Below are 17,262 nucleotides of genomic sequence, written 5' to 3'. Positions count from 1 at the left end.
TATCAATATAAAATGAAGCACTTTAATTAAATTAAGATAACGACTTCCAAATACAATACAAGATAATTTTATAAAAAAATAGCCTACAATACAGTTTCAAATGTGTATCCTACAGTTCAGGAAAATGTTCTTCACCTCTCTTGATGGAAAAAAATGCCATATTTTATTTAGACAAGTTAAATCATTAATGGATTACATAAAATGGAAATAAATTTACCCTACACCATGATTTTTCCAATCATAAAATGTGTAGGGTAGGCTACACTGCAATAGAAGATTTGCTGTGGAAAACAAGGAAATTAAATACTTTATTTGAGATGTATGGAATGATTATCAAATTGATTAAAATCACCTTGAATCTGCTAAAAAAACTGGATTAAATTGTTCTGATAATACCCAAGAGGGCAACATAGTCTTAAAAGCAGAACTAAGAGTAAAGCCCAACATCCACTTTAGGGAGAGGTAATTGGTGTCCAATAATGGTTGCAATTGAGATCAGCTGTGTAGGTGATTTTAGTGCCAATTACTGGTTTAACTAAAGATCAGCTGGCGATAATCTGGTGGCCATCGATGGTTGCAATTGGCCCAAAGTTTTTAAGTGCCGTTTCCATTGAATTCAAGGTTGCTCACCGTTCTGTGGTACTGAATGCAAACCAGTCCATTCCTTTTAAATCTGTAAGGAGTGTGCAAGTGAACATTTCAGGGAGAAAATGAAATTGGGACTAAGAGTTTTGTTTGAACATGAACGTGACAAAGCATTTAAGGCACAATCTATAGTTTCAAATGTAGGCTATCAATCCCAATCAGAGACAACCAGTTCAATAATTTACTTTCTGAAATGTGCTGTCATTACGAGTGACGTTGACTCTTTGTGAGTCCTCTGATGTGCTTTTAACGAGGGGGCTGAGGAGTAACTTTTCCCACACTGGGAGCAGGGGTAAGGCTTTTCTAGTTCATGTGTGCCCTGGTGTTGAGTTAACTGTCCCTTTTGGGTGAAACTCTTCCCGCACTGAGAGCATTGGTACGGTTTCTCTCCCGTGTGCATGAGCTGGTGTCTCTTCAGTGCCACCGAAAGAGAGAAATTCTTCCCGCAGAGCAAGCACTGGTACGGTTTCTCTCCGGTGTGTGTGCGCTGGTGTTTCTTTAAAGTCCCCTGGAGGGAGAAACTCCTCCCACAGTCAGAGCAAGTGTAAGGTTTCTCCCCCGTGTGTACGGTCTGATGACGTGTCAAGTGGTGTATATGAGTGAAACTTTTCTCACAGTTGGTGCACTGGAAAGGCTTTTCATTGCTGTGCGTGCTCTGGTGTCTTTTTAGGTTGGTAGATGAAGAGAAACTCTTCCCGCAGTCAGAGCACAGGAAAGGCCTCTCACCGGAGTGTGTGAGCTGGTGTTTCTTCAAATTGATTCTCTGAGAGAAACTCTTCCCGCACTCACCGCAACTGAACGGTTTCTCCTGCGTGTGCGTGCGCTGGTGGCTGTTGAAGTGTCCCAATTGTATGAAGCGTTTCCCGCATTTGGAGCAGTGGTAAGGTCTCTCTCCGCTGTGCGTCCGCATGTGCTGCTTCAGGTTTCCGGACTCTGAGAATGTTTTGCCACACTGGGAACAGCAGTGAGGTTTCTCCACAGGAGCTCGCCAGTCCAGTTCCTGTATCAAACTTTTTCCACTCTTTGAGCCCCATTTAGTCTCGGTGCTGGGGCTAGGCCTCTCTCCTGTGAGGATGAGAATCATTTTGTAAATAAGTAAAAAATGTAGAATCAGCATAAAATAATAAATAAAATAACATATTTGCTAGAAGGCGTTATAACAACAGTTGTCAGCTCCTTACCACTTCTCCCTTTTCCAGTTAGCATTTAGCATTTTTAGCAGCTGAAGCAAGTACAGAATTTCTCTAGCAATAGTTACTTTTTTCAAATCTAATGCAGACACGTTCTAATGCAGACACGTGTTTGGCGTTGACAAATGTTCTGAATTAAATTGAATGGAGCTCTATGGCAATACTGACTCAACAAAATCATGTCAATATAAGAGAACTAAATACAAAAAAAAGTATTGTCTTGGGGAATCAACAGCCAAGTTGTGTTTAGAATTATGCTAAATTGTATTTTGAGTGGAACATCCCCTTAAGAACTTAAATGAAGAACGTCATAATGCCTTTTTAAACAACACTTCCAGTCCTACTGAAGAGTTGAAATGTCGTTTTCAAGCCATCGCTTAGGACTACTTGTGCAATTCTTACCTCCACCCTCCTCAATTTTCACTGTGATAACCTCGTCCTCTTCTTCTTTCACTGTTGAAACCTCTTCCTCTTCTTTTTTAAATGTGAAAGTCAACACCTCTTCCTTCACTGTGAAAGCTTCCTCCTCCTCTTCCTCCTTCACTGTGAATGCCTCCTTGTCCTTCATTGCGAAATCCTCCACCTGCACCTCTTCCTCCTCCTCTTTGACGTAAACATTCAGCCCCAGTGTCCCACTGCAATCATCCATCTTCTCTGAAGCCATACTAAAACCCTGCAGGGCTAATGCCTGTACAGCTGGGCTCAATACCTGGAGGGCTGCCGCAGTGTCTGCTGGATCATGTTCAGTAGGCACGCAATGGAAGACAGTGACGCAAAACGGAGTGAAATGTTGTTCAATAAGCTTGTTTGTGTTTCCTATTTTAAAATGTTTTTCTACAGTACGCGCTAATGAACACAATTCAGGTATTCCTTTTTCCCTTTTAGTCAGTGTCTAATTTAGAACAGGGCCCCGTTCAGCTGCAACATTACCGTATGCTCAGATACAAATGTTTTATGCAGTATACATTTTGTCTGTCATCTAGAAATGGGAATCGTCTAGAGTCTTTTCATTCCATTTCTATCTGTAAAGTTCAGGATGTTGCACATTAACTAATATAGTACATCACTGGTGTACATTGGCCTCAAATCAATAACATTGGCTGATCAGTTAAGTGCAATGGAGAAAGGAAAACCCACAGACACTGCAGCTGCCCTCAAGGACTGGTGTGACACCCGTGCAGGGCAGCCTACTCTGTCCATTGTTTGGTTCCAGTCTGGACGTTTCGGCAATGCATCAGACCACTATATAGGTTGCACCAGCAATTAAAACTCCCCCTGATGCACTGGACGGACAGTGGACACCACCTAGGCAGAAGACATAACAGTTGGCATTGTTTATCAGAGTGTAAGCAAGCAAAGACATTTCAAGATATTGGACACTGTTCTGGCCATCACTATTTACCACAGCCACAAATGGCTAAACCCCACCTATTTCTACAATTGATATTCAATTGATTTGAAACCTAACCCTAACCTTAGGTGCCAAGCTTATGGTCTCTGATTCAGTGGGGTTGGGTTAAATGCGGAAGACACATTTCGGTTGAATGCATTCAGTTGTGCAACTGACTAGGTATCGCCCTTTTCTTTAACCACACTGCTAACCTTATGACTAACCCTACCCTTAAATGAAGACCAAATGGTGAAAAACTGTTCATGAACTTTTACAATATAGTGGCTGTGGTAACTAGTGACAACCCTTTGTTCCCCCTAGTTTAACTTCCAGGTGTGACAAAGCTCACAAGCTAGGCTACATTATCAAGCACTGTTGCAATAATATGAGTGTTTTTTTCCCTTCACCCTTTCTCCTGTGTTTTTCTGCGTTAAAGTTCCCCAGTTTTCACCCCATACAGTAGGTGGTGGCATGTACCTAAAACCTGCGTTTGGGGACCGCCATAATAGAGCCCCACAGTGGAGTTGTCATAATACCCACAAAACCTAGCGGTCAAAACAAGGAAATGGTTCCAATCGTTTTTCCACCATTCATTTTTTCCATAGGGGATTTTAGAAACACTTAAAATAAGGACTGTTTAGTGTAGGCTTACCCTGGCTTGACGTTTTGATAACCATGTAAATCTCTCTCAGACAAGGTACATTTTATCAATATATTCAGCTCTATTTACTCCAAATTTGAAAATGCTACTTAGCATCAAAGTAGACATCATGCAAGACTACAAATCCCTGCAAGCTCCTGTAAGTCATCTGACAACTTTGTTAACAGGTATTGTGTCAATTTAAAACTTGCGTAAGACAGTTCACAGAATTGTCAATTCAAAGAAATGTAGCTAATCTATTCATTACTACATTTAGCTAACATTAGATAGTTAATCCATAGATTCTTACCTTTGCCCTGATTCGGCAGTCTTATCTAGATCATCATGCCATTTGAAGTTGTTTATGATAGCTACATTAGCAGCTAAATATCATTTCCTTTTTGGGTGTTAAATACAGCCGAATATGTTAATGAAAGTCAATTGTGTAAATCTCTCTAGTACAAGGTATCTAAACGTCACGCCAGGGTAAGCCTACACGGAGCACAGCCCTTATTTTAAGTGTTTTTAAAAACCACTATGGGAAAAATGAATGGCGGAAAAACTATTGGAACCATTTCCATGTTTTACCGCTAGGTTTATGGGTATTATGACTCATACTGTGGTACGCTATACTATAGAAGAGAGTGATTCTAAGGACTAGAACACAGAAGAAGTTGAAACAATGTCGGACGGAATGGAGACCTAGTTATCCGTTTTATTTTTAACAGAAAAGTAGTTTGATTTAGTTTTGTTTATTTCTTTTGGTAGTTTGTATGAATATATGAACTCACATTGGTTCAGTTTTTTGGGAATCCTGTTTCCATCCCAGACAGTAGGTGCAGGCATGCACATTAAAGTGTGAACGCTAATATACCATAAAAGAAGGAGCAGCTAGCTAGCTACAACGAGAGGATGAGAAGGATAAAAGGTTTCCGGAGTGGAGGAATATGGTCATATTCAAAATACAAGAACCATTTGCTATTACAGCAGATGAAGGAGCGGAAAGAGCGTGGAGAAGAAGGAAAGGAGCTGAGTGTAGAGGGAAGCGGTGTGGTGAGAAAGATTGGCGTCAAAGTACAAAAATAATAAGATCAAAAAACATGTTTTCGGTAGCTCAGAAAACAAACCTGGTGAGAGTGAGGAGGAATTACCTGCGGTGGGATATGTGGGGAAGACCACCGAGTTCAAGCCTCATCAGGATAATGACTAGGATGATTCTGATTCTGGCTCAGTGGGAGTGAGATTTTTTGAGAGAATGGATCCTTGCCTTCTGGCTGATCCATGTGGTGTCAGGGTGGGTGGAGAAGAGGTTGGGGAATGTTGAGTCGGTGAAAGTAACTCGAAGTGGACTTGTGATTATTATTATTTTAGTTATATTTTTTTCTACCCCTTTTTCCCATCAATTTTGTGGTACCAATTGGTAGTTACAGTCTTGTCTCATCGCTGCAACTCCCGTACGGACTCAGGAGAGGCGAATGTTGAGAGCCATGCGTCCTCCGAAACACAACCCAACCAAGCCACACTGCTTGTTGAAACAATGCATACTTAAACCGGAAGCCAGCCGCACCAATGTGTTGGAGGAGACACAGTACACCTGGCGACCGTGTCAGCGTGCAATGCGCCCGGCCAGCCACAGGCGTCGCTAGTGCGCGATGGGACAAGGGCATCCCTGCTGGCCAAACCCCCAACCGAACCCAGATGACACTGGGCCAATTGTGCACCGCCCCATGGGTCTCCCGGCTGCGACAGAGCCTGGACTCAAACCAGAATCTCTAGTGTCACAGCTAGCACTGCGATGCAGTGCCTTAGACCACTGCGCCATTCGGGAAGCCGACTTGTGATTATTTTTTGTGTGTCTTCCATCCAGGGAGCGGGCGCTCCACACCACATGCCTCGGGACAAGACCTGTGACATGCTTTGCTCTCCGGAACAGGGCGCCGTTGAAAGAAATGATAACTGGAGTGGCGTTAAGTGTTGAGGAGGACCAGCTGACGATTGTACTGATATAAGTAGGACACGTGACATCCCGACAACTTTGAGAGAAAAGTACTATATCGGCGTTGCCTTGAGATGGCTATGCATATTCATGACCAAGCTAGTAGCATAGCATCTTTCCATTGAATATAGGTGGTTGATGTCAACACCCCTCATCGAATATTCAAAAAAGTATTAAAATAACTAAATGTATCCACCAATCCAAATAGGAAGAGGCGGGAGCTTGACAGCCCACCATTCCGCTCTGTGGACAACGAATCCCATTGTTAGAGTGGAGACATACAGTACCAGTCAAAAGTTTGGACACACCTACTCATTCTTTATTTTTACTATTTTCTACATCGTAGAATAGTGAAGACATCAAAACAATGAAATAACACATATGTAATCATGTAGTAACCAAAAAAAGTGTTAAACAAATCCAAATATATTTTATATTTACATTCTTCAAAGTAGCCACCCTTTGCCTTGACGACAGCTTTGCACACTCTTGGCATTCTCTCAACCAGATTCACCAGGAATACTTTTCCAACAGTCTTGAAGGAGTTCCCACATATGCTGAGCACTTGTTGGCTGCTTTTCCTTCACTCTGTGGTCCAACTCATTCTAGACCATCTCAATTGGGTTGAGGTCAGGTGATTGTGGAGGCCAGGTCATCTGATGCAGCACTCCATCACTCTCCTTCTTGGTCAAATAGCCCTTACACAGCCTGGAGGTGTGTTGTGTCATTGTCCTGTTGAAAAACAAATGATAGTCCCACTAAGCACAAACCAGATGGGATGGTGTATCGCTGCAGAATGCCGTGGAAGCCATGCTGGTTACGTGTGCCTTGAATTCTAAATAAAATCACTGACAGTGTCACCAGCAAAGCACCCCCACACCTCCTCCTCCATGCTTCACGGTGGGAACCACACATACACAGATCATCCGTTCACCTACTCTGCATCTCACAAAGACACAGTGGTTGGAACCAAAATCTCAAATTTGGACTCATCAGACCAAAGGACAGATTTCCACTAGTCTAAAGTCCATTGCTCATGTTTCTTGGCCCAAGCAAGTCTCTTCTTATTATTGGTGCCCTTTTAGTGGTTTCTTTGCAGCAATACGACCAGGAAGGCCTGATTCACGCAGTCTCCTCTGAGACGTGTCTGTTACTTGAACTCTGAAGCATTTATTTGGGCTACAATTTCTGAGGCTGGTAACTCTAATGAACTTATCCTCTGCAGGAGAGGTAACTCTGGGTCTTCCTTTCCTGTGGCGGTCCTCATGAGAACCAGTTTCATCATAGCACTTGATGGTTTTTGCGACTGCACTTGAAGAAACTTTCAAAGTTCTTGAAATTTTCCGGATTGACTGACCTTCATGTCTTAAACTAATGATGGACTGTTGTTTCTTTGCTTATTTGGAGCTGTTCTTGTCAAAATATGGACTTGGTCTTTTATCAAATAAGGTTATCTTCTGTATACAACCCCAAACCTTGTCACAACAACTGATTGGCTCAAACGCATTTAGAAGGGAAGAAATTCCACAAATTAACAAGGCACACATGTTAATCGAAATGCATTCCAGGTGAATACCTATTGAAGCTGGTTGAGAGAATGCCAAGAGTGTGCAAAGCTGTCAAGGCAATAAGGTGGCTTTGAGTAACACTTTTTTGGTTACTACATGATTCCGGTGTGTTTTTTCCTAGTGTTGAAGTCTTCACTATTCCTCTACAATGTAGAAAATAGTAAAAATAAAGAAAAACCCTTGAATGAGTAGGTGTGTCCAAACTTTTGACTGGTACTGTAGGTATCATCATTATATCCAAATCTCTGATGAGCTTGAATTTGGCAGGTTGTTTAATGGTGGAAGGGGATGCAATGTTTGATTCTGTTGGCGCTAGTTAAGTTGGTAAGAATAACTGAACGATGGTAATAAGAATGGAGCTATAAAAAAGCTGAAATTGGAATTGAATCGCAGTTTCTGGTTGGAGTACTCTTCATGAATAAGGATTTTTATTTGGGAGACCCGTTTGCAGTTACGAAGACAGTGAAGGAAGAATTGTGAAAGGTGGAGTCGGTCAGATTGACCAGGAGCAGTATGTTGGTGTTTCATGTGTATCGAATAAGCAAAAGGAGAAAGCTCTGTGGCGCTATAAACTTTCAATGTACGAGGTGGAGAGTTATGATTTTCAGAGTAAGGCACCGAAGAAAGGTGTCATATCTGGTGTCTCACTGGATCGAGACTTCATGGTTTAGGGATAACATGCCGGGAATAGTTGGGGCTAGTTGATTAACACGTACTGTGAATGGAAAGGAGGAAAGGCTTTCTGTACTGTATATGAAGTTGTATACGTACAAAAACCAATACAATATAATTTTTAAAAAGTTTGACCATGTGTCAAGTATTTGCAGACGGAATATCAGTTTGAGTCTGAGGATGCACAATGCTGCAATTGTGATGGGAATCATGTTCCAGAGAAGGGTGAAGGAGGTCAAAGTAGTGAGGATCAGGGCTGTCGAGCAGGTCTCCTATGCGGAGGCAGTGAAAATTGTTGAAGGAGAGAGTAGACGTAGACAGAATTGTAAAGTGGGCTAAGGAACAGAAGTTGTGTTTAGGAGAAACGCCATCAGTGCGTTCTTTGCAAGCAATGTAGAGGATGAAGGCGCGGCAAGGGCGAGGTATAGACATGGTTATGAACAGTGAGAAGAGCCGAGTGTAGTGGGAAGATGTGTGTTGAGGAAGAATGGTGTCAGACATGATAAAGAAGAATCTGGACCAGTAGGAGTGGAATTTTGGGAGGAAGTGGATCCCTTGCCTTTTGGCGGAACCATTTGTGGTTTCATGGTGGGTGAGAAAGGATTTGAGAAAAGTTGAATCTGTGAAGGTAACCTGTAGTGGACTTGTGATATTTGTTTGTGTTTCTTCTGACTAGAGGGCGAAAGCACTCCGTGTCACATAACTTGGGTCAAGATCTGTTTCTTGCTTTGCTCTTAGGAACAGGGCACCATTGAAAGAAGTGATTTATGGGGTAGCATTAAGTGTGGAGGTGGTACAATTGAAGTTGAAAATTCTTGTTGTTTGTGATGCCCGCTGTTTGGTACGACGCAGACCCGGTGGGTAGCGTGGTGAAACAGTCATTGTCAGTCCTTTTGAGTTGAGTCTCTACCAGACAAAGAAATGTTAGGATATATCAGTTATACTGTTAGAGCTTTTGTGCCGAATCCACTGAGGTGTTTCAGGTGCAACGTTTATGGCCATCTTGCAGCAGTGTGTAGGAGGGAGATGTGGGAAGTGTGCTGGAGGGCATGGGATAGAGGATTGTGTAGTTTAGGTGGATAAAGTTGCGTCAATTGTAGGGGTGCTCATGTTGCTGGAGATCGGAAGTGTCCGGTGCAAGACAGGAAGATTTAAGTGGACAGAGTCAAAGTAGTGCAGAGGGTGTCGCATGCTGAGGCTGGATCAAGGGTGAGGGCTTCCGAGAGGATCCCTGTGAGTAGTAGATCTGTGCCAGTACAGAGGGATAGGGTAAGGAGTGAGTTATGCTTCAGTAAGGTTGGCTTCTTAGATGTCATAGCAATGGTTATCAACTGTACTGCAGAAACGGAGCGTAAATCACAGAAAATAGATGTGGTGGCAGCTGCAGAGAAGTATTTGGGTATATGAGATTTGACTTCAGAAGTGTTACGGGATGTGTTGAGGGGTGGTGTCCCATCCTCCCAGGCTGTTGGCATGGGCAGGAGCAGATAGGGTCAAAGTAGTGTAATGGGGTAGTGGGTTTTTAATGAGTGTAGGTGGCAACTGCAGAGAAGTACCTGGGTGTATGAGATTTTACTGCAGAAGAGTTAATGGGGTGGCGATTTATATTTTCATGAAATAGTGGTAAACACACTACCTGACCAAAAATAGGTTGACACCTGCTCGTCAAACATCTCATTCCAAAATCATGGGCATTAAAATGGAGTTGGTCCCCCCCTTTGCTACTATAACAGCCTCTACTCTTCTGGGAAGGCGTTCCACTAGATGTTGGAACATTACTGCGGGGACTTGCTTCCAGTCAGCCACAAGACCATTAGTGAGGTCGGGCACTAATGTTGGGCAATTAGGCCTGGCTGAGGTCAGGGCTCTGTGAAGGCCAGTCAAGTTCTTCCACACCGGTCTCGATAAACCATTTCTGTACGGACCTCGCTTTGTGTACGGGGGCATTGTCATGCTGAAACAGGAAAGGGCCTTCCCCAAACTGTTGCCACAAAGTTGGAAGCACAGAATCGTCTAGAATTTCATTGTATGCTGTACCATTAAGATTTCCCTTCACTAGAACTAAAGGGTCTAGCCCAAACCATGAAAAACAGCCCCAGACCATTATTCCTCCTCCACCCAACTTTACAGTTGGCACTATGCATTCAGGCAGGTAGTGTTCTCCTGGCATCTGCCAAACCCAGATTTGTCCGTTGGACTGCCAGATGGTAGAGCGTGATTAATTTACTCCAGAGAAAGCATTTCCACTGCTCCAGAGTCAAATGGCGGCGAGCTTTACACCATTCCAGCTGATGCTTGGCATGGCGAATAGCGATTTTAGGCTGTTCGGCCATGGAAACCCATTTCATGAAGCTCCCGATGAACAGTTATTGTGCTGACGTTGCTTCCAGAGGCAGTTTGGAACTCAGTAGTGAGGACAGAGGACAGATTTTTATGCACTATGCGCTTCAACACTTGGCGGTCCCGTTCAGTGCGCTTGTGTGGCCTACCACTTCGCGGCTGAGCCGTTGTTGCACCTAGACCTTTCCAATCCACAATAACAGCAGTTACAGCTGAACGAGGCAGCTCTAGCAGGGCAGAAATTTGATGAACTGACTTGTTGGAAAGGTGGCATCCTATGACGATGCCACGTTGAATGTCACTGAGCTCTTCAGTAAGGCCATTCTACTGCCAATGTTTGTCCATGGAGATTGCATAGAGGGAGCACCCCCCTATCCACATCGACGAGACAGTAGTGGAGAAGGTGTAAAGTTTTAAGTTCCTCAGTGTACACATCACGGACAAACTGAATTGGTCCACCCACACAGACAGCGTTGTGAAGAAGGAGCAGCAGCGCCTCTTCAACCTCAGGAGGCTGAAGAAATTCGGCTTGTCACCAAAAGCACTCACAAACTTCTACAGATGCACAATCGAGAGCATCCTGTCGGGCTGTATCACCGCCTGGTACGGCAACTGCTCCGCCCACAACCGTAAGGCTCTCCAGAGGGTAGTGAGGTCTGCACAACGCATCACCGGGGGCAAATTACCTGCCCTCCAGGACACCTACACCACCCGATGTCACAGGAAGGCCATAAAGATCATCAAGGACAACAACCACCCGAGCCACTGCCTGTTCACCCCGCTATCATCCAGAAGGCGAGGTCAGTACAGGTGCATCAAAGCAGGGACCGAGAGACTGAAAAACAGCTTCTATCTCAAGGCCATCCGACTGTTAAACAGCCACCACTAACATTTAGTGGCCGCTGCCAACAAACTGACTCAACTCCAGCCACTTTAATAATGGGAATTGATGGAAATTATGTAAAAATGTATCACTAGCCACTTTAAACAATGTCACTTAATATAATGTTTACATACCCTACATTACTCATCTCATATGTATATGTATATACTGTACTCTATATCATCTCCTGCATCTTGCCATCTTTATGTAATACATGTATCACTAGCCACTTTAAACTATGCCACTTTATGTTTATATACCCTACATTACTCATCTCATATGTATATACTGTACTCTATACCATCTACTGCATCTTGCCTATGCCGTTCTGTACCGTCACTCATTCATATATCTTCATGTACATATTCTTTATCACTTTACACTTGTGTGTATAAGGTAGTAGTTGTGGAATTGTTAGGTTAGATTACTTGTTGGTTATTACTGCATTGTCGGAACTAGAAGCACAAGCATTTCGCTACACTCGCATTAACATCTGCTAACCATGTGTATGTGACAAATAACATTTGATTTGATGGCTGTGTGCTCGATTTTATACACCTGTCAGCAACGGGTGTGGCTGAAATATCCGAATCCACTAATTTGACAGGGTGACCACACACTTTTGTATATATAGTGTAGGTGTAAGATTAGTTGGTGGTGCATTTTTTCCCTTCTCCTTTTAGGAACAGGAATAATGAAGAGAATTTAATGTAGGTAGGCCGTAACTGGCCTCACACTTCAGTACAGTAGATGGCGGTGTATGCACCATGAAAATGGATACGATCCACCAACCCAGTCCCGAAGAAGAAAAACAGCAAATACAATACTTGGCCTATGCAGTGGTAGTGGAGGGTAAAAGCACTTTACTCACCTTTATATTTTGCGCTACAGTTTACACACCTTTTGCGGAAAAATGCATTAAAAGTACAGCAAGTGTTACTGTTTCACCGCGACCGACAAAATCAGAGTTTACCACCTATTAGTTATTTACCACTACACTACATCGGGCCTATATTGATTTAAAACGAATAAAACATCGATATCAAGCTAACAAACCTAACGTTAGCCAGTTAGTTAGCTAAATAACTCGTCTAGCAAGGACACAATCAGATGGTTAACTATCCAACTTAACCGCACTTACCATTGAGTTAGCTAGCAACTGTTCATGTTTCTAGCTAGCTAACGTTAGCAAGCTAGCCAAGTAACGTTAGCTAGCTTGCTTGCTTGCTAAATTGTTAACGTTACACAAGTAAAACTACTCACAAATGAAGGAAACATTACTTACTTGAGCAAACAAATTTTGCATTCCAATCTGGTACATGAACAAATGATAACTAAAAAATGCTGAAATATCTACTGAATGGGTGTCGCTAATATAAAGAATTGTGAGGAGGAGCTCCGCGGAACCTTAGTGTCCGGAAGTAATTTAGCCATTCATTGTAGTCATTGCGATTTGTGGAGTTGCTATTTTCTCGAGTTTTCTCGTGTCAATTAAGTCGTGACATTCTTGGATTACGCATTATATGAATAAAGCCCGATTTAATGAACAAATAAGATAGTCAGTTGAAAAAAGGTTAAGGATACATGACTGTGTACATATATGGCTGTGTTGGCAAAATCCCTACATATGCCATCGAGCCAAGCGGGGAGAGGCTGCCCGTTGTCACAGTTACAAGACGAGTCAGATAAATCCAGCCAGTGTTTAGGAGGTACCAGAACAAAAAGTGTGCACGCGCGAGGAAGCTCTAACGCTTCGAACACACCGACTGCGTCATTGCGTTTCGATACACCAGAAGCACATTCATTTCCAATGGAACGCTGCATTTGCCTTGCAGCATTGCGTTGCAGAGGCAGTTGCAGTGCGTTCTGTGTGGTGCATACGTTCGATAAATCGAACGTATGCATCAAATTGTATGAGTGGACTTGACAGAAAGTAGCAAAATATGAATGTAGATTTTTTTTTTGCACACATTCAGTAAAAATTTGGGATTACATAAAAACAGTTTGATTGCATAATTTCTTTAAATGTTTTATTTATTTATTTGCCAAGTTTATTATTTATTCGATGACATCCTCAAATTAATTGTGAGAGCCTATAATATAATTTCCCTCCAAAATGCAGTTTTGGAGCGAAATGCAATAATAAATAGTCAAGATAGGCAGAGTAGGCTCTTTCAACAATGAGACCAACGTTGAGGAAGGTGGTCTTGATCGCGCTGTTGGGCCGGGACCAGCCCCGCCGAAAGCTAGCTAACGCTAACTAGCCACATCTAGCACAAGCTCACTACTAAACTGACCTGGCAATCCTACTATCGTGGACACTTGTCTCCAAGCAGCATTTTTTGTGTTTATGTCCCTGTAGCTGTCAGCAGTTGTGTCAAAAAGACACGGTTTTGAGGATACTGCGAAAATGATTCTCTCCTCCATGTGTCCAACCGCATGCGACCATTTGCAAAAGGTACCTGCATCAGTATAGTTGCCTAGCTGCGCAAAATGTTATGCAGCAGTGATGCAATGACGCAGTCGGTGTGTTCGAAGCGTGAGGTAACATAGCGCACGAGAGAAAAAAATCTACTCAATAACAAAGCATCGCATTTGAGCCTGTGTAGACTTTGTGATTTTAACAGAAAACCGTGAATTTTGGTTAGTATTTTTTGTTTTGGTAGTTTAGTATTAATTTGTTCATCCAAAACATATTTTGTTTTGGGGAATATTTTACTATCCCCGTACAGTAGGTGGCGGCAATACGCTGAGTGTAGTCTGCCAATAAACCCCAAAAAAGTATAAGAAGAGCTCATTGTACGTGCATAGTGCAGTAGGGCATAACAGAAGTTGTACACATGGGGAAACATTTTTAGTAGCCTACGGTCAGGGGAAAATGTGGCCTTTTATACAATGATGCTTCATTTTACATGACTGGAGACTTTGGCAGAATCTTTAATATTGCACAAATGATTGAAATAACAGGCCACTCTGACACTGAGATCAATAAAAACGACCTCGTCTTTAATGTCTGCATGCTGTTCACTTAAAGATTTGCCCTCGTTCCCAACTGTAGGCTATGCAATCCACAGCTAGGCACTTTTTTTAAGCTAATGATCCTCTGTGGCTAAATTATAGGCCTTTTCATGGTGTAGTAGGCTATTCTGAATTATTACATTACTTTCCGAACAGTCAGCAGTAATTATATAACTTTGGCAAATGTATTCAATTTATCAGGGGTGCTGCAGCTCCTCCAGAACCCAAAATAATGCTAATTTAATCATTCTCCTATTTGTTTAAAATGCAGTGGTAAACATTGGATTCATGGTGATTTACATATATTACAGTCTTGTACCCTTAAACATTTTAAAACTGACTATAGTATTTGTTTATTAAATTTGACTTTATTAATATAATGAGCAATCCAGTAATGTCACGAGTTAATTGACACAAGAATACTCTAGAAAATAGCAAATCTACAGATCCAATTAATACAATGAATAGCTAAATTACTTCCACTCCTCAGCACTCTATTTCCAAATGTTCGGTGGTGATAAATAAAAACAATACTTATTAAACTGTTCTTTCGTTCCAAAAGCCTGTGGAATTTTCTTTCCCAAAAGCTAGCTATTGGCTACTAGCTATCCAGTATAAAAGACAGGTTTAAAAACTCAATAGGTGAAGGTACCACCAAAGACAGTACAGTATGAAGATAGGCTAAAACTGCTTCTCCAATCGAAATCCCCAATCACACTTGTAAGCGATGTTGGCTAGCTAAACTCATGCACATGAACACGTCTTCGCGTCTAACGGTCGTCTCGGGCCGAACTACGCATGTGCAGGCCGTCGAATCAAAGGCACTCCTTCAATATAAAGTAGTTTTTGACAAAAATGTAAACTTGTCAGTTTGTCACTTTCAAGAGGTTGGAGTGATAATATGTTCAACAGCTTAAGCCATTGGCTCGAATCTAGTTTGTCTCTTTAGATTTCGAGAAAATTAACATCTAAAGAAAAGTGGTTGATTTCTAAAACCCCAAACCCCGCACTGATTGCTGCAGTCCTAACACGTTGTTTACCCTTCAGCCCTCTTCCTAGGTACATTCATAGCTTTAGGTTGGTTGTTTTTAAGCTCAACTTTAAGATTTCCACCAAGGACGTTGCCTCTCCGATCATCACTCCCCTCGCTTGGGCAAGGGACATTTTTATTTTTTATTTTATTTATCCATTATTTTACCAGGTAAGTTGACTGAGAACACGTTCTCATTTGCAGCAACGACCTGGGGAATAGTTACAGGGGAGAGGAGGGGGATGAATGAGCCAATTGTAAACTGGGGATTATTAGGTGACCGTGATGGTTGAGGGCCAGATTGGGAATTTAGCCAGGACACCGGGGTTAACACCCCTACTCTTACGACAAGTGTTATGGGATCTTTAATGACCTCAGAGAGTCAGGACACCCGTTTAACGTCCCATCCGAAAGACGGCACCCTACACAGAGCAGTGTCCCCAATCACTGCCCTGGGGCATTGGGATCTTTGTTTTTTAGACCAGAGGAAAGAGTGCCTCCTACTGGCCCTCCAACACCACTTCCAGCAGCATCTGGTCTCCCATCCAGGGACTGACCAGGACCAACCCTGCTTAGCTTCAGAAGCAAGCCAGCAGTGGTATGCAGGGTACACTCGGGGTACACTTTAAGGTACACTCGGACGTAAAACGTCATTCTATGGCTAAGGGTTGTCTACTTTGACTTTGGACTGCAACCAATGGGCCAGATATTTCACCGGATGTATAAATGTGAAGCATCCGGTTGGCGTTTCCATTCATAGCAAATATGTTTAAGATAGGAAGCCCAGTGGCCGGAAGTGGGAGAAGATGGAGCGAGATGGACTTTGGCCGACATTCTGCACATTTTCTCATCGATAAAACATTTGATTTCCATACAGTTTTCTGTTTCCAAACTAAAATCTGTACCAAACAGAGTGGACTGCATTTTATAGACTTTACACTTTGCCAAAGTTGAAAAAAAATGCTAGTCCTGCGCACTAGGATTAATTTGCTCCCCATTGGAAACGACAGGGTCTGGTCTATCCTGGCGTTGTTATAAAATGATTTGATACCACTGTGAAGCAGGCAAGAATAACTATGTACTTCCGGGTCATGGATATTTGGAATCCTTCAGAATAAATGTCCCGTTCTGTTTACTTTGTAAATTAATAATTAGTGCGAAAATGATGGAAAATGTGCACAATTATTTATATATTTCCTACTAGTTATCATACAAAGAATAATTAAAAGTATTTCTATAAGATGTTTTTTTTAAGCCTAAATGGTCAACATTATTTGTTGTGCGTGTACTCCTATCATTTATTGCACTGCACAAAATTATCTGTAGCTTGTGTCACAGTAAAAGGGGGGTCCATTCTACTCAAGAGCACTTCTAGTTTCCAAATCCACAGAGTTTACACCAAGAGGAGTGTCGCTGCTCATTTGTCGGCCCATAAAGAGTGGCCAATCAGATTAAATCCAATCATTTTTTCATACTGCAAATACATATTGCACCATACACAATTATGTGTACGTTGTGTCTCTATAAAAGGAGTGTCCATTTTACTACGTCCAATATGAATGGGCTAATTAACAATGGGATTTAAAGTGTTTTCTAAAGTTGATTATTATAAATATGTTATTTCTAATATTGTTATTACTGTTATTATTAAGAGTAGCATTATAAATCATGTTTTATTTGTATTACTGTTGTTACCTTGATAACTATCTAGTAATCATCACTTTTAATGCTGTTAAAAATAATGTCAATAGTATAATATTATTTGTGTTATAAAGGCGATTCACTTTATTCCTGTTTTCATATTGTTAAACTGCTAACATTTCCTCATAAATTTGTACGAATTTCTACTCTTTGTATTATTCTTTGCATGACTTTTACTTTGAAGAAAAA

The 17,262-nt window shown here is 42.0% G+C and overlaps 1 protein-coding gene across 1 annotated transcript; it reads right to left on the bottom strand.

Annotated features, from left to right (window-relative positions):
* LOC120024446 (zinc finger protein 239-like) lies at positions 1-12,731 on the bottom strand. The gene is made up of 3 exons (XM_038968685.1): positions 12,610-12,731; positions 2,238-3,140; positions 1-1,710 (listed from the first exon to the last, which is right to left on the bottom strand). The coding sequence occupies exons 2-3, from the start codon at positions 2,497-2,499 to the stop codon at positions 827-829; spliced, it is 1,146 nt and encodes a 381-aa protein (XP_038824613.1). The 5' UTR covers positions 2,500-3,140; positions 12,610-12,731; the 3' UTR covers positions 1-826.
* Positions 12,732-17,262: the final 4,531 nt, after the last annotated feature.

This window comes from Salvelinus namaycush, chromosome 29, assembly GCF_016432855.1.
Source record: "Salvelinus namaycush isolate Seneca chromosome 29, SaNama_1.0, whole genome shotgun sequence".
Lineage (NCBI taxonomy): Eukaryota > Metazoa > Chordata > Actinopteri > Salmoniformes > Salmonidae > Salvelinus > Salvelinus namaycush.
This window is presented reverse-complemented; position numbering and strand designations above follow the sequence as displayed.